The sequence below is a fragment of the Drosophila innubila genome, assembly GCF_004354385.1.
Source record: "Drosophila innubila isolate TH190305 chromosome 3R unlocalized genomic scaffold, UK_Dinn_1.0 2_E_3R, whole genome shotgun sequence".
Taxonomy (NCBI): Eukaryota; Metazoa; Arthropoda; class Insecta; order Diptera; family Drosophilidae; genus Drosophila; species Drosophila innubila.
Genome location: NW_022995380.1, coordinates 6,014,209 through 6,035,105, shown reverse-complemented (window position 1 = coordinate 6,035,105; position 20,897 = coordinate 6,014,209). Strand labels below are relative to the sequence as shown.

Sequence of the window (20,897 nt, the reverse complement as noted above, 5' to 3'; positions counted from 1 at the left end):
GAGAAACACACACAGACGCGACACTTTCCAAAAATTGTAAATAAAAATCGTACGTAAATGCTAGTAAAAGACAGAGAGAGAAATAGAGAAACAGGGAGATGGAAGTACAGAGACAGCGAGGCGTTTGCTTTGCCTGCAGCTTTGTTGTTATTTTTATTGTTATAGTGTTGTTGTTGTTGTTGTTCTTGTTGGTGTTGTTGGTGTTGTTACTGCCCTGGGTTGCATTTGTCGCCGCAGTCGCCATTGTCCACATTTAAATAAATATTTGCACAATATTTGAATGTTTTCGCATTTCCATTTGTTAAAATGCAAACTTTGCTCGAACGAAACACATGCGCTGCCTCAGGACCAGGCTTTTTGTCTGATTTGTTCATTTAATTGATAAAAATAAAAGAAGAACAACAACAATTGGAACAGCTAATACTACGAATATGGCTACAATTAAAGCGCTTGATTCGGCAGTCTGGCGCCTTGCCTAGAATACATTTGGCCTGGACCTGGCTTAAGGTGCGAATGCTTAATTTCACTTACATCAACATTAATGCCCGAGACGGGGAAGACAAATGTGGGCTTCGCCTCGCGTGGCACGTAACGGTAGAACTCCACTTGGTTAAAGTACCAGCGCACCGAATACAACGCCGCCTGGAAAGAAGAAGACGCGTTAATGAAAAGTGTGAATGGATAGCCCACGTAGTCGAAGAACGAATGGCAAAGGACGAAGAAGGAAGAAGGAAGACTGAAGATTTTAACGGCGACGACGACAAGGACAATGAAGACAAAGTGCTAGTAATTATAATAATTAAGCAGACGTTGTCGTTGACAATGTCGTCTCTTTTCCATCTTCATCTTCATCTCTATCGCCAACTCGATTCCCCTTTATTTTATTTTTTTTTTTCAATTCGCATTCTTCGAGGAAGTCTCACTTACCTGCTCCAAATCATATTGACAAGACAATGTCGCTGCATTGCCCATGATGACGGCTTCCGGCACAAATATCTTCAGATCCTTCAGTCCATGGGCTATACAATGAGAATGAAATGCACATTAATGTATGTTGGCAAAGTAAGCAGCTTATGCCATTCCCAATAGCATTCGCATTCCCAATCCCAATTTCATTCCCATTTTTATTACGAGCCACTTAATAAACTGCAATACGTTGTAAAAGCAACAACTGTTGGCCTACTTGGCACTCACTGAAAGCCGTAGCCAACAGTTTGAATTCGATTATGCAAGAGCGTAAAAACTTAATTACATACGTTCTGGGATCGGGAATTGTGGGAGTCTGGACAGAGATCCGTTTGCATGTTAATTTATAACAATGCAATGGCCATCGTCATCCCCTTGTTGTCGGTATTCGGCTGCCGACTGTCGACTGTCGACTGTCGACTGTCCATAGTCGAGTAACTACCGAAATTGCCTTAAATTTAATGCAATTTGTTTTCTTTTATTGTCATACTCATGTGTACTTCTTTTCTCTCACCTTTGGCGTTAATTGAAAAACGTGGCACGCGCTAAGTGACATATTTAAAGAGACTTAAACGCGCACAACACGACGTATGATCAATGTTGCATATTGAGCTAAATTGCCGGCAATTTAGATGCACTTCAATTTCCATATAAATGGGAAATGCAAACATGATATATCAGGTGTCACTGCGAGTTTGAAAAGTCAGCTACAGATTTCACACACGTGAGAAAAGCCTGTATTAAGTACAATTATTGCATTAAATCACACTCATGGAAAGCAATTCAAGCTTTTTGTAAATATTGTATAAACTCTTTAAGGTTGTAAGAGTGTTATGTAGAATAAATGAACTGCTGCACAGCTCGAACAGGTCAGTTCCGAGTTCAATTGGTTGGTCGTCATGTGGTAGGTTGAATTATGGCCATTTTAATTGAACAAACCAATATTAATCAAATGTGTTGGTTTGCTGATCAACTATATAATGCGAGTGCTTTCCCATTTTGTGTAATATTTTATAAATTGACTGCTTAACGAATGTGCATACATACACACATACACATACACACATGTGGGTGTGTGGGGTCCAATGCATAATATTAACGCTCATTTGGCAAATTAAATAATCAATTTTAACCACATTTGCGTACGCAGTTGGCATAATAAATACAATGACAGCAACAGAAAAGGGACAGAAAGCGAGAGAGAGAGAGAGAGAGATATGTGCGAAAGTAGATAAATTGACCACTAGTCATGTACATGACTAGTACGTGTGCGTATACGTAATAATAACTACACTAGCTTATGGAAGTAAACTTACCGCTGAGTAATAAGTCGGAGATTATAACGCAGCTCAGAGTCAGTATATTGAAAAATGCATGTAAACTAGGTAAACCCGATTTTGATCTGAGTATGCAGTTTCGTCTTCGTCTTCCTCCTCTTTTGATTCCTTCGCCTCCTGCTCCTCCTCCTCCACCTAATCCTCTTTGATTAGTCATTCTTTCTGTTGTTTGCTGCTGATGCTTCTGCTGTGCTGCAAAGAGTTGAAGAGAGTTGAACGTATGTTTAAGTAAAAGTTGCAAGTCATATTTGAATTGATGTTATCATGCTTATTGATAACACGCCAGGCTACTTGTTAAAGTTGCCTTTGCAGAAAATTGAAATTACTCCTGCCCGTTCATGTCCATGTCCTGGAGACAGCGTAACAACTTTGAAAGGCTTTCAAATGACACGACTGTGCAAGTTTTTTTTGTAGTTCGACGTTCTTAAAAACTTTGAAGTAAGACAAAAGCCTTTAACTAAGCAACCCACTCACACACAGATACGCAAAGAACGAATGTTGTGTTTGAGTGAGTGTGCAAAATGGCATTACCCATACGCAGCGTGCGCCCAAGCTGTTGCAGTGGCAGCTCAAGCAGCAAACAGTGTGTGGCATCTGAAATAGATTGAATACGAGTGTGTATGCGAGTGTGTGGGAGTGTAACAGACAGTCGTCAGGCAGACAGTTAGACAGACAGACAGACAGACATGTGAAACATAGAAAGCTGACCACAGAACTAAAAACAATTGTCAGTTGGTGGTTGCAATTGTAAGTTTGCTGACGACTTTGCTGTTTTCTTGTATCAATTAGACCTCAAATAACAACAACAACAGCAACAGCATCAACAACAACAACAACAACAGTGTAGTGCTGCCGTGGCCACAAAAGCAAAAGCTAATGTTCAAAAGTTACAAATGTGGCACAACAAAATTTGATAATGATATCAACGCATTAACTCAGAAGGACTTAAGAACCAAAGCATTGCCCAGGGCTTACTGTAGTTATTTAGCTCTTGCAATTCGAATTTTCCATTTTCTAAGCAGAGCATAAACATGAAGCTCGAGAGCGCAGCTTAAATAGCATTTCAGAAAAACACAACCAAGACACACACATTAGAATGGCATCGGGTCGGGTCTGGTTGGCCAAGAAACTCTCCAATCATTTTGTGCTTTTAAGCGAAAGACTTAAAATTATTGTCCCTTTGCCACAAAAACCAATGGCAATAGCAGGAGCAGGAGCAGGAGCAGGAGCAAAAACAACAACAGCAATACCATTAACCCAACCAACTGAGCTACAAGCTGTGCATTTTGCAAGCCCATCGAGAGACCTTTCAGCTTCAGCTCAAAGAAGGAAGAATACCGACTACAACCATATCGTTTTGCAAATTGCTCTACAGATTGAGACACACATCCTTCGATTTGTTTGCTCGCATACATGTGCTTGCTCTCATGTGAGCATTTAAATTAAATTTAAATATTATTGTAGGCAAGTCGATTAAGTTCGGGTCATCATTCCGACTTGAATGTCTATGTTTTATTGTTGACTGACTCACTGACTGCCCAACTTTCATTCCATTCTATCCCATGGCACAATCATGGAGTCTGTTATGATGGACCAGACATTGTGGTTAGTAACTCGCTTCAGCTTTTGCTTTAGCTTCACTGCCAGCTCCAGCTAACTTTCAGTTTGGTTGGCTTGCCGGCATGATTGTTAGTTTTGGCTGCTGCTATTGTTATTGTTCATGCCATGGGAATTTCCGAAATTTCTATTACGCACAAATTTTATAACAACAAATTCTCAATTATTTCATTATGATTTTAATTAAATTTTCCGATCACAAACATAAACTTCGCCATTGACTGACTGCCGTCTATAAACCCTTTATGAAAACTGAAACTCGCTTGCGTTAATTTTGTCAGGAATTTTGTTGCTTATAAATACCCGATACTATATTAAATTCTTTTAAGATTCGTTCCATAGCAAACATGATTTTGCATATTAAATAAGTAAAATGACTAGCTATAACTCTTCCAGATATATCTTTTGGAATAGGTTTAACTGGTCACGTATTTGATTTAACTCTATGAATGCAGGATAGAAAATACCTTAAGCATTAAGCATTCAATAAATCTCGATTTAATTCTATTTGAATATAGCTTTAATCGCCTCTCAGCTTATATAAGTACGGAAAGTATAATTAAAAAAAAAGTTACAGCTAAGCCCTATAAAAGCTACCCCGTATATGTGTTTATGTGTATCTTGTATATGTGTTTGCTTGTATGTATATGTGCGTGAGAGAGCTTAACTTTTTAAAGTGTAATAAAACAGTTGATTATGGCGTCATTAACGCAAATCCAAGAGCGCTAGGAGTATGCCGCCAAAAATATAATCAAATTAATTTTTTATGTTGAAAGTTTGCAGTTTGCCAATAAGAGGAACGAACTCATCATAAGCGTTAAGCTCGAGGTGCTGCCGTGGAGCTTAACGGCGGAGGGATTTTGGATGCTTCCAGAATGGCATTGACAAGGACAACGATAACGTGGAATATTCAAATGAGAAATTCAATTGAAAGTCAAATCAAAACAAAACAGACGAAATCCCGTGATTGACAACACTTCAACTGATAATGAGGACTTTGTTACAGTGACAGTGTGAAAGAGGGAAACAGGAAGAGATAGAGCGAAAGAGAAAGAGAGGAGTGTGTCAGCACTGATATCAGTTTTCAATAAATGTACATAAAGAATGTGTATGTACAAGTACGAGTATGTAGGTAAAAGCCGAGTCATTTGATAAAGTGATATTATACCCTGCAAGTCAGAAAATGGCTAAGAAGGGTTAACTAAATTGTGTGCCAGCAAACTGGCTAAATAATTAGTTACTTAATTTGTAAAACTATCCAAATCTTTGATACAAATCTTATACTCACTGGGTATCTTCTAGTTGAGTATTGTTGTCTCAAGCTGCTTCACTTGTTTTCCTGTTGGAATGACAGGGAGACAGTACGAAGTCAGTTGTCACTGGCAGAGTGGACGTTGACCGGTGTCCATTGCGGAAGCCATGACGTGCAACAATGCTGAGACAGCAGAGTGAGAGTGGACTGGGGAAGTGTGGGCCACTGGAGCACTTCCTTAGTTGCTGGCTATTGCTTTCACTATTGATTTCAGTCTCAGTTTATTTCATGCCAATCTACGGCACTCAAGTCGGCCACGTAGCCAATTTTCAGATAGGTATATGAACAGAAATTGGCTTGCTTAAACGCCTGGCTCCAAATAGGCTTTAAGGCTAAGCAGCAAGTTTAGCTAAAGGAAAACTATGCTTTAAGTAAAGCCCAAGAATCTGAGAGAGGCAGTGGCAATCATTCACTTGGAAGTATGATTCATTTGTTAATCGCCAGCTGTCAGCTAAGCACACACCTACTCGAAAACAATAATCGCAAGTCAAGGGAAATCGTTGCGATCAGCTACGAGTGTCGGCACATAAGTATGTACATATGTACATAGAAATAAATACTTATATGTATAAATAAAGCGCTAAATGCGCGTTTGATTGATGCGACACTCGCTCAAGGACCTCTCATTAGGTTTAGTGCCACAACGTGGCTGCCACACACGATATCGTCAGTCCTCAAACCCTGAGACTATACAGGCTTGAGCCTCTAATCAATCAATCAGTGTTTATACTCTGCCCCAGCACAATGGCTAAAAAGAAAGAAAGGAGACGCATAATGAACAAAGCGAAAGCAAAAGGAAACTTGGCGAAACAATTGCTCCAGTTGCTGCGTCGTTTGACGAATGTCCCCCCAGGCAAATCTCAATCCAAATACGCAATACTATAATCGGTTCCATGCCACTGGTTAGCCAAACCAAGTGGCAAGAGTGCAGAGAAATAAAAGCAACCAGCAGGCGCCAGGCACCAAATATTCCCTCTATGTTTGCTTTGTGCGGCGTTGGCGTTTTTACAACTTCCGTTTCTGGGACAGAGTTCATCACAGGTTCTCAAAGGCAACGGCAAAGGCAAAGACGGATGCAGGGACAGGGACAAGGACAAGGGCAAGGATGCCTGATTGCCAATGAAGGATTAATGCTTCTGCTGATGCTGCTCCTGCTGCTGCTCCTGCTATTGCTATTGCTGCTGGTGATTCGAATCGCTTTGATTGCAGCAGCGTGTTGCTGCAGGCGACAGCTCCAGGACCCTGCGGAAGCTTTGTGTAATGACACAAAGGATTGCAAATTGCCAAGGCACTTCCTGTAAGGACATTGATTTCTTTTATCAAAGCTGTGTCACTTTTGTTACATTTTGCGTGCACACGTCCATTCACCACAAGCATTCCCCCTCTCCCCATCCAGTCTCGGTGACCGCACTAGAAAGTCAACTTACAGAGTCCCTGGCCACAATCGCATCTCAAGATGTGTCCTCAATTATGTGTGGTTTGCATGAATTCAACCATAAATGTTTGCCATCCATCACTGTTGAACCAAAAGCCGCTTATCGATGCCTCCTGATCAGTATTTAATCAAGTACTGGCTGCTAATTGCATTTCCTAAAGCAAAAGGTCAACGGGGTCAGGTCACCAGCACTGTTACACACAAAGCTGTTCAATTGCATTTTGTGATAAGCCGATAAACTAAAATGAAGACCACACAATTTTGATTGAAAAAGTTTTGAATAAAACTAACTTCTGATGGCTTCGATACAATTGTATATTTACTTTTTAATTCAGGTAAATTTGAATTTTCTTCACTTTCTGAATAAAAGTTATAATCAAATGAATGAGATCAAGCAACTTTATATCTATAGATATGCAACTACAACTACTTAAGATATTTGTTCAACTTATCATACTTAATCCCACCATGCTTTGAACATTAATAGATATTGTTATCCGCTTGCTCTTAGCAGTTCTCATCAAAAGCAGTGACAGACGAAGATGGTAGATTTATCGTTAATGCAATGAATATGGAAGTAAGGAATAAAAGTACTGTTGCATACTCGACTGGACAAAGAATGCTGCTCATTGTGTTGCAAACTGTATCACAAAGTTATTATAACAGCTAAGGGTAGAAAAAGCGAGCTCAAATGAGTTGACATTTTGAAAGCCAAAAAGTTTGTACACCCACTCACAGATACGTTGAAAGGACGAGGGAAGAGTGAGCCGAGAATGGAACGAAAGCTATTTGAAGTTTGTATTAGTTAGTTGCTAAAATGGCAATCTCCAAACGTTCCATCGACCAACTGGCTTGCGGCCTGGCATTGGCTTTCGCTTGGGTTCTAGGTTCTGGGTGCTGGTCTGGGGATAACACGGAAAATGCATTTGCAACTCGAACTGTGAACCTCGAAACCGATAAATCACACTGTGAAAAACGGGCATTAGTACATTGTGAACAAAAGAAACTTAAAGGATTCAAGCTGAATGTCCAATGGCAGGCAGCAGTCCAGGAGTTAGCCAGGAGGTCGGCAATGACGAAGTCCAGACGACGCCGGGCCTGTGTTTGCATTTGGCGCTGTCCGCTGCTATTTATGAAAATAGTTTTTCGGACAAGTTTGCCTCTGTTCTTGCTGTTCTGTCCTCTTTCTGTGCCAGTGTCTGTTCGAAAGTTTTCTAACCACCGAAAAGTTGTGCAAATTGTGGCTCAACAATGGACGGCAGTGTTGTGATTTCTCGGTTCCAATTTCAATGATTTAAGCTGTGACGGCAACGTGTTTTTCACTCTCTGCGCGTGTGCGAGTCGGAGTCGGAGTCGTAGTCGGAGTCGAGCTAATCACGCTCGTTCACAGATTATCAGCAGGAAATTTAATACGACTTCTGTACACGAGCTGGCAGCTTCAAAGAACACTAAAAGGAAATAATAGCAAAAGCGTGCCAAGCTGCATAATTAACGCTTCTGGCACAATTTGTAGTTTTCAGTTTCGCATTGTTGTGTAAATCTGTTTCATGTGTGTGCAAGTTAATAGCAAACAACTTTTTTTTTTAAATTTCTTTTGCCAAACTGTCTGCCTGCTTCTCTGACTCGCTGCTTTTCCCTCTGAAAACCTTAATAATCTTAACGTATAAAACGCAGACATCGTATTTGACAGGCTTTTTTACTTTTGCGGATATTTATTTACATTGCCAGCAGGAAGAAAACTTTGCGCGTGTGTCGTGACTGGCTCAGCTCAATTTAGTTTAACTTAAATAATTAATTACTTGCCGTTGCCTGAGTTATGAAATGCGCAATTAGGCGTATTTAATATTTAATTAAGGGCTTACAGCAATCCAACAACAGCAACAGGAACATCGAAAAACGCGTGTCCCGGAGCGCACGCAAGCACTCATGGGATGTGGCAGAGGGGGTGTGGTGGGGAGGGGCGAGGCGAGGCGACTGGATTAAGTGGCAGCTTAAGCAAAAACAATAGGGCGGGCAGATGGCAAACAAAGTTCGCCAGGGAATAAGTGGATGAAATATTGCTGGACAGTTGGCGTTCGACGGTGCGTATACTTGATTTGTGGAGATTCACTCGTAAAAGGCGACGTTTATATTAAAGAAATTTGCCAAAGCGGGCCATTAGAAAGGGAGGGCGGTCAAAGAACTGAACGGATTAATAATGCCGTACTATGCAAAGAAAAGATCCAATTAGATAATTTAAACGAAGCGCAACTTTAAGAGACATAAAAACATAAATATGTTATGTATTTCAGTTTGTCAAATGACTTCAGCAGTGTAATGAAATATACTTTAAGTTTGATGTTCAGTCAAGCTTATTGGATCGGATAAATTTGTAGTCGAACGTCAAATTCGTTTATGATAAAATCTAATAGCTGTACTTGATGTACTTTCTGCTAGTTAAACTCTTGTCGTAGATCCCATGCTGGATAGTCTATGCGTCTAAGAGACTTTCTAAGAGCCTTGATAATTTGCTGCTGTTTCAAAGACCTTATAGACCTTCCATCCCCTTAGCTCAGCCCATACTCCAGCGATTTTTATTTTACACTCATTAAAAGATAAACGAGACAAGCTAATGACATTCAGGCTTAATAGTAAGTGAAGAACTCCATGGAGGGGGGACGTGGCAAGTGGAAAGCAAGTGATGAAAGCGGTGGCAGCAATGAACTGAAAGGAAAATGGCGGCAGCGTCGCCAAGACAAGCCATAAAATTAAAGAAGCCTTGCCGAAGCAGAGAACGCAGAAAGCAGCAGAAAAATGTAAAGTAAGGGAAAGAAACAAAACGAAACGAAAGGAATGAAAAGAGTGTAGGGTAAATGAGAGAAAGGCGGTCGTTGGGGCGTGGCCAAATGATATGAGCGTTGCCTAGAAAAGGGCGCAGCAGATAAGGGACGTTTATGATGCCAACGTGCCATAAGAAGCATTCGAGACCATCGTACATCTTTAACACTCACTTTTGCAGAGACGGTAGTAAGTGTGTGTGTGTGTGTGTGCATGCCACAAGACAAATGCAAATCCCTGGGTAATTAGGAGTTGTGTTCATGTCGTCGTGGTAATAGTTTTATGTTGCCACATTGTTGGCGACACGATGCGTGGTAACAAAAGCAACAACGACAACAATGATAACACTGACAACAACAATGTCAACTGAGATTGAAGCGTGCCTCTGCCGTCTCGGGGTTAATGTTTGTCTTTGCCGTCGCTTGTGTGACATGCAAAGCTTCAAAGTAGTTAGCAGCAACTGCAATGACATCCCAAACCGAAACTCCAACCCAAACCCAAAGCCAACCCTGACCCCAACCCTGATGACAAAGAAGCCCAGATGCAAAGCCAAAGTCAGGCCCAAAATCTCATCTTTTCATTTTCTCTGTTTTTGTGTTCTTTTTGTTTGCGTTTTTGTTTGCGTTTCCTTTTGGCTCTCATCAAGTGGCTGCATTTAATTTGATTTGCCAACGATATTCGCACTAATTAGAGCGTTTCTTAATTTAATTTCAGCTAATTTATTGTGCAAGTTCTCCAAAAACTTTTGTATACTCTGGCTACATATGGGATATGTACTCATACTACTGACTCCCCCAGCATGTTTGGCTTTGTTTTGCCAGCTTAAACTGAAGTTATGTTGCTGCATTTGGCATATTTATTGAGCTAAAGTTTTGCGGCGGCTACATAGCCAAGGATAAAAGTATTCATATTTATTTTATTAGGAATTTATGATTTTGTTTTTCCACATTACGATTCCAGTCGTTTACTGCTGCTCTTGCCGGTCATAATAGAAAACGGAAGCGGATGCGTGAAATGAGCTTTTTACATAAACAGCATGGTAAACACACACACACACATATATATATATACACGTATATACATACATATGCATTGGCTGTTGGCCTTGCAGGTGGCATCGCTGTTGTTGTGGCATTTTATGACACGAAACTCATAACTTTTGGGGCTGCTTATTTTGCTCATAGTTCGCCACATAAATTCACTGACAAGTCGCTGGCGTCGTTGCCGTCGTTGCCGTCATTGCAATTCATATTCTGCGAGTATTCGCTGATGTTGTTGTTCTTGTGGTTGCCCCCCACCCCCCCACCTCGTCCCGTTGCACTAAATAAACTGTAGCAGCCTCACAGGCTGAAACTGAGGCAGCTCGCCCACAAGATAAAGTGCCATTTGAAACTTCTGCCAGTTATTTTCGTGCATTTCTATTTTTTTCTTTTCTATTTTCAACTTTTTCATTTTTCATTTTTGTTCGCAACTGTTTTACAAGATCATGCCATGCCCATTTTTTTTTTTTTGAAGTTTTTTGCGAGCAGCAGAAAATTCTTTATGCGACTTTTGTGCTGCGAGTGACACACAGCGGGATTGAGTCATCTCATCTGCAAAGGCCTAAGCATAGGATAAAACTATAAAACAATGCATTGCATTGCATTTGTTGGCCTCTTTTATTGTTTCAGCCATTTCAGGTGACTCAAATTGTCAAGCGGCTGACTTGGCTAAATGTTAACGGTTCTTAACGGTTGCGGCGCCTTTCTTATAATTTATAGTATGAAATAATGCGCCATTAAAAGTTTGCGAGCTGAGCGGAAAGAAGCCCACAGATCCAAGTGGCGCCACGGCAAAAGCTGGGAGCAGCCACAGCTGCCTCACAGCAACTTTGCATGCACGTGTTGAAAGTGCCAGCGATACAAATCTAAGTCAAACTTGTGAGCCGCAGCAGAAGGAGGCTGAGGAGAGGAGTGGGAGAGTGGGAGAGTGGGAGAGCGGGAGCTTAGAGAGTAGGGGCATGTGAAATGCGGCATGTAGGGCAGCTCAAAATGAAATCAACGCTGGCAGATAAAAATCGTTTGCGTTGCAAGCTCGTTAATACATTTTTGATGAGACACAACAAGTGGCAGGCACTTGGGCAGCCAGAGGGCAGGAGCACTGGCAGTGGCAGTGGCAGGGCAGTGTGGCAAGTTATGAGCAAGCTTCTGACACACTCACAGACACACACAAGCACACACATTCTGACACACTTTCGACCATTTGCGTTGTTGCTGTTGCTTTTGAAATGTTTTGCCGTTGCCTACATAAATCAAAGCAGAAAACTAAGAGGCAGCCACAGGCTGCGGCGTGGCAGGTGCAGGTGTTGCTGCTCTGTTTGCCAGCAACTACAGTTAAATATGTTGTAACAAATAAAGTACATCAGTTGGCCAAAGGGATCGCACCGTGTGGAAAGGGGAAAGGGGAAAGGGGAAAATGGCTACTTCTGCTACTCGTCAGCTCATTCATATTTATGGCATTTTTGCATTCAGCCGCCATCATTTCGTAATGTAATGTGAAGACCAGTTACAGAGACTTCTATCTGCCTTCCCCCCTTTTCACATCCTATCCAATTTTGTGCTCCCTCTCTTTGGGGGACTGAGGCAAAGCGAAATCAAGGCAATTGGCACGTTGCTCATACGCAGCGTTGGTCCATGTTGGCCTGGCTTGTGCTGGCTTTATGTTTTGGTCATTTATGAAGCTCATAAATTTCACAAAAATTCCTCTCGTTGCCTTCTTTGGCGAAAATTACTCGCAAAAAAGGAATTGTCTAATAAACTTTGCAATAAATTCGAACATAAATTTTGTACACAGCGTCGCAGTCGAACTTCAAGCGTTAAAACTATGCCAACAAAAGCCATTAATTCCAGTCAGCAGAAATGAAGTAAAGTGTCAGTTCGGTGGGTTGGCGGGTTGGCCATCTACTGAGTGAAATCTTTGCAGGGTAGCGCCGAGGTTAATAGGGGCGTGGCAATAGGGTTGGAACAGCGGAACGGAAATTAAATGCTGCTCGCAGGAGCCTCTGATGTTCCTACTGCTACTGTGGTTGTTGTTGGCTTTTGCTTGCTTGTCCAATGGCTGACTCATAATTAGATGATTTAAAGTTATCGCAAAAGTTGCGAGGCTTGCACCTGGCGGGTGAAGCTACCTCGGTTCGGCTGCTCACCTTGCCAAATGTCTCCCAGAGCTTAATTGCAAAGTTTTACACTGACTGTGGCCAAATTGATTTTGTTCAACTTTGTCGCATAAATTATGTGATTTTTAAACAGCTTTGGGTTAGCGGTTCGAGTGCCCCAATGCCGGTGCCGCTGCCGATTCCGATGCCTCTTACCTGTAGACCAGAAGCATCAAGAAAATAAATACATATAATTTTGCATTAATGAAATTCACTTTGCAGCAGAAGAACTTTGAAAGCGCTGCGGGCTCAAAGTGACTCTCGGCATGGACCGGGACTGGGACCGGGATAATGAGCACACATGAACGTCGAGGCTGATGATCCCTTTTCGCAGCATGTGTGTGTGTGTGTGTGTGTGTGTGTGTGTGTTGGTCTATGTTTGGCTGTATGCAGAATGGATTAAAAAACTTTTGATTAACCTTATCAAAAGCAAAAGCAGTGTAAACATCACACAGGCTCAGCAATCAGGACAAGCAGACAGGACGACAAGACAGACACGGCGGCGTCAACGTCGACTGCGACGTCGGCATCGGCGAAGGCAGCAAGGACGCGTGCGTTCAGGGCAAAAAGTCTAATGCAAGTTGTTAAAGGAAAATAAGTAACTTTTTGACAGGCTGTGTAGCTCGGCACACAAACTCACACGAGCTAAACTTGTAGCCTAAATGTTTTTGTTGTTTTAGATGTTGTTGTTGTTGCTGTTGTTGCTGCTGTTGTTGATGTTTTTGCTCTTTGCACAAAGCAAAGATTAGCAAAAAGTTTGCATTTTCAAAAAGGCAACTCTCTTAGCCTTTTACTCGAAAGAAAAAAATAAAAATAAATTAAAATAAATGCAAGAGGGTTGCTCAAGGAGTCGCTTAAAGCATTTCAACTCCAAAGTGAGAAATTGTTTCGAAAGATTGTTAAGAATTTTTATACTTGTTTTGTTATATTGATCGATTAGCCCAAGGAATTTGAAAGCAAGGATATCAAACACTGTATATTGTCCAGCCAGACTATCGATGTTATACTTTCTAATATTATCCCTTTAAAAACGATAGTTTGTAGAGCAAGCGTTGTACTATCGTTTTTCCAGGTAGTTTATTAAACTTTCCTCTTTATACATATTTTCCAATGAAGCTTAAATTTAATTGAAATTCTTGCAGGAATTCGTAAGCAATTGCCTCGGTCAATAAAATATTTATTTGTTCGTATATTCGTAAGTAAATACTCATTGTTCAATTGAGTATATTCAAATCTTAAAAACTGTTTATTTTTTCGGGTTCTCAAAATGCCTTTCTGTTTTGCTTTTGTTTAATTTTTAGTAAAGAAAGGCCATAATTTGGACGCACACACACATGAACACTCGCTTACATGTGGATGACTCTCAAGTTTCTCACCTCATACGCATTTGTAGACAGCCTCGTTTTTTAATAGGATTTGCGGAACCGAAAATAAAAGGCAACGGCGTCACGTTTGCACAGTTAAATGTGCTTATCGCTGAGGCGTCGCACTTCAATCAGCCAGCCAAGGAGTGGGCGGGGCGGGGTGGGGCGGGGCAGGGCAGGTCGACTCGTGGTACTGTTTGCTGTTTGCTCTGCTGGAATTAACATGTCCCATTTGACGTGTCTCTGTGTCTCTCCTCGCACTCCGCTTACCGTACTCCATGACTTTATCATCTTTTCTCGTATGTTTGCCTTCATTTTTTAGTCCTGATTGCCAAATGAGCATTACTTGATTACCCGCAATTGTTGTTGTTGCTGTCGTCGTTTTGTGGCTCACACAAATACACACAAGCACACTGGCAAAAGCGCCTAATTGCCGCATATGCGACATAAAAACCCTGATTTTCAGCTCGACGCCGACAGCGCTGCTTACTGCGCTGCTTACTGCGCTGCTTACTGCGCTGCTTACAGCATGGAAGCACTTGACATTACAGCGACTGCGATGAGAGCAGCTGCAAAAGTTTTAGGTCAAAATGCTAAAAAAAAAAACAAAAAAGAGACAGAGCGAAATACTTAAAAAATCTACATATATGTGTGTGTGAATGTGAGTGTGAGTGTGCGTTTGTGTGCTTGTACGAAAATGTTGCAACAACCAGAAGTAGTTATGCCCTGCATTTAATTACAGTCGCCAAGTGGGCGGACCACAATCCTGTGGTAACTGGGCTAAAGCATTTGGAAAACTTTTCACTCGGCCTCGGCCGTTGCAAGTTGCAAGTTGAAAGCTGCACGCTGCACGCTGCAAGTTGCTTTGTATCAGCTAAAATCCCGAACGCATTTCATTAACACAGCTCAACTTCAGCACAACAATAGCAAGACAAATACACACACATAACACACACACACACACACACACTCAGATACGCCACACTCACACTATTGTCGAGCATTTAGCATTGCCAGCAGCAGGCAGCTGAGCAAGCACTTCAGCCCTAAGTCAAGACTTCCACATCTGCACAGAAGCGTAAATATATAAATATATATGTTTATACATGCATATATAATAGACTTATACACACTCACATTCTGTCGACGACCTCAATTTCCAGTGCAAAAAAAAGGCACAAAAAAAATATATTTTCATTGTTTGTCGCATTGACCGATATTTATTTAAAATACGTAGAAAAGAGAAGAACGTACAAAATTTAAAAACTAAATTTAAAAAGTTGAGCTGCAGCAATAACTGCCTATAATCTGAAATGATTGCAATTTTAAAATAATTTCATATTCCTTAATTGCCAATCGGCGCACAAAAGCAGGCAATGTTTCGCTTTGCATTAATTTTTAATAAATAAAGCGCGTAAGGAAAACAAGTCAGAATGGTATTTTTCTAAAGGGTCGACTAGTAGATACTCTGCTTACGGAATTTATACGTGGGTAAGCCAAAACGAGGACATTATAATTAATCAATTATCACTTGTTCTACTTTTTTATTCACCATTTTTACAAATATTAAAATAACATATATAACTATTTTTAAAATATTTTATTTTACTATTTCTTGTTACATTATTTATTATTATCTATATGCATTATTACGCTGTATGCTACCTAATGCATTTATACTCTCATAGCTGAATTTTTTTTAGCAAGTGGGAATCGAACTCAAGTATTTTTCAGACTGAATTTGCAATTATGTAACAGTTCGTCTACTCTAACTAGTCTGCCCTGAAACCGCACATACCCTTTTATGGCTATTTTCTGATTACAGGGTATTTAAACTCTTAAGTTTCTTTTGTGTGAACGTAAGCTCACTTGGACAGTCGCCCCAGGCTGGAACGAGAAAACAGCAATAACAACATGATCAACAATCTGAACAAACATGCCCGTTAAATGTGTTTTAAATTTCTGCCTTCTGGTTTTCTTAAATTAACCCGAACTGGAAATACTCTAAATAATATTCAAATTGCTTCGATAAATACCATCATTTTTATGTTAAATGTGTATTTGTAAAGTGAATTAATTTTGTTAATAACAACAAAAAGTAATTAATAGCATGACTTTTGTATTTGGAATCTTGTTATTCGGTTTCCCTATTCAGTCAACATATTTAATAACACTTATACAATACAAGTCCGTAATGACGTCGTCAGAGATGTTCACATTATTGTCGCTGTCAAGATAAAAGAAGAAGTTTGCTCTTGTTGTATAATGTTGTTTGTTTACACAGACACATACAAGTATAAGTACTCAATACACATTTACAGATGGAAGGCAGCAGCAGCAGCTGACAAGCCAATACGCTGTGGCTGTCGTTGTCATTGGCTTAATTGCCTACAAGTTGTTTTTGTGCTTGTCGCCGAGTATGTTTATCGTTTAAAGCGGAAAACTGACCCCAACTGACCCGAACTGACCCAGCAGCTGGCCGAGTGACCGAAGCGACACGACAGACGCTGGACATTCGGTTTTTCGGCCCCAGTCTGTCGGCATTGATTTTTATGGATCAGATACACTCACATATGTATACTGACACTATACAGAAAATACTCAACTCGAACTGACCGTTTTATGATATTTTTAATTACTTATTTTGCTTAAAATTCTGTAGAGTAGGCGAATAAACAAATTGTGTTACAATCTGAGAATGAGAGGGAGTTACTCATAAATTTACAGATACATTTCTCTGTGTGTGTGTGTGTGTGTGTGTGTCTGTGTGTTGGTGTGTGCTGCATACACTTGCAAAAATATGGCTTCGTTTATAGGCAAATAAAATAATGAAAATTGCGATACGAAAATGCTCCCCGAGAGCAGAAGCAGTAGAAGCATAGCCCAGAGTCCTTTGTTTGTCTTTTATTAGGACAGTAAAAGACTTTATTGTTGTTGCTGTTGTGCCCGCTGTTGTTGCTGCTACTCATGTTCTTATTGTTGTTGTGGTTGCGAATGCTGTACGGTCAGTCTGTGGGTCTGACAGTCAGCCAGTCAGCCATTCTGACAGTCAGCCAGTAAGCTAGGCAACAGCCACTTGACCAGGCCCAGCACAATGACGACAATGACGATGACGTTGTGTCGACCTTTTGTCCATCAGCCTCGGTCGGGCAGGGCCGTTGCCCTGGCAAATTTTTATATAGTTTACCATATTGCTTTGGCGTTGCCTTTTGCTGCAAATGTTTTGAGAGAGAATGAGGGCAAAAGGCAAACTCCATGGCATGGCATTATTTGGAGAGCAGAATGTGGCAACCTGAGGATGAGGATGAAGATGAGGATGAGGACATTGACAAGGAGCAAGAGGAGGAGGACAAACAAGTTCTACCAGCTGCTGTAACTCAATTCTCAAGAGTCTGGTGTTATACTCGTAATGCCAGTATGTCTAAATAGACATATGCAATTCAGGGCTTGGTCACTTTTTGATTGTCTTCATTTAGTTAAGTTTTATGCTGATTTACTTAGGCCACAGACAGACCAACTGGCGGACTGGAAGAGCAGCAAGAGGCCAACATTTACGACATTTTAACGCCTGAGTGATAAAATCTGAATCGCGTAATACATAAAGCCATGGTCAGGCCATAAACCAAGCACACAATGGACCACAATACGAGTATGACCAAAATCTTTGTGGATTTTCATTGATTTGATGCCCCATTCTCGCATCTTTGAAGTTCCCCAAACAGTTGCAAAGCCTTTTCAATTTTCAAAACCCAATCCATTGGTCGAACGTTGTGGCTCACATTTCGGTGATTGAAATTAATTTCAAATGTCGTTTCTCACATCCACAACCAGTGGATTGCCATGGTGACCCTGACCTGTGCGCTCAAAGGGTTTGTCGGATTGTTTTTGCCACTGAATGTCTGCCTGCCACGTTTTCCATCTGCCGCTGCCGTCTGTCTAATGAATATTTAAAATCATCCTGCACGCCTCCCCATACACACACACGTACACACACACACACACATATACGTATACCACGCAGAAAGCGAGCGCACGAACATTGGGTTAGATTCTTATGCTGGTTGCTGGGGCAGCGCATTAAATAAAATTTACAAGTATATTGAATGTGAAATTTATTTAAAAAGCCCAAAATCGTTGGGGCTTAAATAAATCCAGCTCAAATGCGGATGGTTCTCAATATATCAACTGCATATTCAAAGTGCTATAGGGGACACAAAATGCTGATACGTGTATCTCAATCAAAATCTCATCTGAATGGTATTTCTGCTTACAGCACGACTTTTGTATCTCCATTTGTGTTCTTTGAGATATAATTCCTTGAAAATGACCCCGCCTTGCCTTTAAAGTAATTAAATTTCAATATTACGTATACGCCACATGGTACACGAATGTGAAATGTTTGTCATTCCATATCAACATTGTTGCAAAGTTCACAGCTCCAGCGACGCCATCAGCCGCCGTCGTTGTCGTCGTCGTCGTCGTCAACGTCGACGGTTGGCGGCAACCGCAGCGGTTTCAGCATTGAAATAGCAGAAATTTTGATTTTACGACCTTGTTGCCGTCATTAACGTTATTTTATGATGACGCTGATACGACCTCAAAATATTGTGGCACAGCTTCCCTAAGCCAAAGGACTTGCACTGGCTTAGGGACTGCTACAGGGTCTCTAGTGCCACCTCCCGCTTTCCAGAATATCTTTCCACTCGTCAAGTTATTATGTTCGGAAGTATAAGTAAAAAACCAATAAATGTTAATGAAAATACAAAAGACAAAGTTTAGTTTTTGGCAACCACAGCGTGTGTGAGCCTATGCCACATTGTGATTGAGATTGTGATTGCGATTGTGTTTGTGACTGTGACTGTGTGCGTGTGGCATCGAACATAAGCTGATAATATTATTGCGCTATTAATGGCCTCTGGTTTTTATGGGACTTTTAATCGCTTTTGTTACAGTTGCCAAAGTCGCAACAATAACTTGACAGAACTATTCGTGCAACATAATAAAAAGAATGCTTCTCTTTTCTCCCTGTATCTGCCATACTCTTTCTTTGCCAATCTCTCTTTCTCACTCTCTCTATCTAAGCAGTCAATGCAACATTTAGTTGCGGCCAAAAGTAAAAACTAATTGCTAAGCCAAACGCACAGTCAACTGGTCTTGGCATTTGTTTGTACCTGTGCTAGAATCTGTGCATCTATGTGTGTGTGTGTGTGTGGCAAGCAGAAAAGCAATTTAGCAAATTCTTTGTCGTTTGGCTAAAAGGAAATCTAACAGCGAATCGTTGTTGCCAGCTGCAAAATCAATTTTAATGACACGATTGAAAAGAAGCAGAGCTCGCTAAATATAATATATAGAAAACCGCTTGAAAAGCCAGAGAAATGAAGCGACGGCGACAAAGCTCAATGGCACGTCTATTAAATGGTCGCCTTCTCCTCGCACTTCCCCACCTCTCTGCCACACCAAAAGCATTTGCAGTTGTGGCAACATATGCAAGCAGCCATTGCCGTTGTTGTAACTTCAATGACAACAAAAGTCAAGACACACACAAGCAATTGCAATACCCTTACTTTCCTGATGTTTAGAACTTGAACTACACTGCGATAAAATGACAAAGCAAACCAAGTATTTTTCAAATAAATGTAGATAGAAATGAAAAGCAAGTGTTAACAAACGCAAGACAGTTGTAATGTGCGCGAATGCTTTCTTGGCAGAGCATCGCACAAAAGGTGTAATGAAGGAGCAGTCAAAAGGTATTTCTTTGTCGCTTTGGCTCGCAACCGAGTGTTGGCTTGTCGCAATTAACGTTCGCGGAAATTCCTGACAGTCGAGCAGCAGAGGCAACAGCAGCCCGAAGCAGGCATAAACAGGTATAAACAGGCAGAAGCAGCCAAGAAGGCAGGCAGTGAGCCAAGCAACGCGACGGTGCGTAAATAGCACGGAAGTCGTTGGGCCCACGCGTCGTATACGTGCTTTAAAGTGTGACTTGAGCTGCCAAGTGACCTTCTTTGTATTTTAACTGCATACTGTATGTGCTGCATGTTGCATGTGGCAAGTGGCATGTGGCATGTAGCATGTGGCACGCCTAGCTTAGAGCTCTGCTTCAGCATTCTGTCGTTGTTAGTTTTTCTGTGACAATTTGGCGGCCTACTTGTCGTTAGCGTGCCATATGGCAGTCGTAACATACACAAAACAATTGCTGCCATTACAGTTTGTAATTTGGTAATCAGCTATACGAATCTGCATAATGGCAATTGGAGAAGCACAAGTACGAGTAAGAGAGTTGAAGCAGCAGTTAAATCGCTCTAAGCAGCGATTGCAACTCCGTTCGCCGTTCGCCGTTGTCGTTTAGGTAAACCAGGCAAGAAAAGTTGCCAACTTTTAATTGAAGTGAAAACGACGATAACGACAGCATTGTTGGCATTGCTGTAGCTTTGTAGCCAGCCCAAGGGGATCTGAATGAGGGCTCCACATGGGGCCTTAACATGCATACACACACACACACACACACACACACTCGCACACACACTCAGAGTGAGAGTGAAAGAGACACATATGTCGTCATGGCGTGCGCCATTGCAAAAACAGTTGCGGAATTGCTTTTTAAGCCCACAGCGCGTCGCATAAAAAAGCAGCAGAGCCTCACTCTAGGGGCCTGGGATTGAGGATTGAGTTGGGTAGGACTCTGTCGAGTTGTGCCGAGTTGTGTGCTGTGCGCTGTGTCCTGTGCCGGGTTAGGGTTAAGCCTTTAAAACGCAAAACTTTTGAGCTGCTCCAAGTTGATGCTATGCGTATTTGCCTTTGTGGTCGTTGATTTTATATCGCATTGGCAAATGTGCAACGTTTAATATTGCATGCCACA

General features: G+C 41.3%; 1 protein-coding gene across 1 annotated transcript in view; it reads right to left on the bottom strand.

The window, feature by feature from the left end:
- Nucleotides 1-20,897, bottom strand: part of LOC117790936 — a 30,218-nt gene that overhangs the window by 8,630 nt on the left and 691 nt on the right. The window contains exons 2-4 of the mRNA XM_034630551.1: nucleotides 2,283-2,495; nucleotides 928-1,019; nucleotides 532-642 (exon numbers count right to left, since the gene is read on the bottom strand). Coding sequence (XP_034486442.1) covers nucleotides 532-642; nucleotides 928-1,019; nucleotides 2,283-2,460 — 381 coding nt within the window. The 5' untranslated portion in view covers nucleotides 2,461-2,495. The remainder of the gene's footprint in view (nucleotides 1-531; nucleotides 643-927; nucleotides 1,020-2,282; nucleotides 2,496-20,897) is intronic.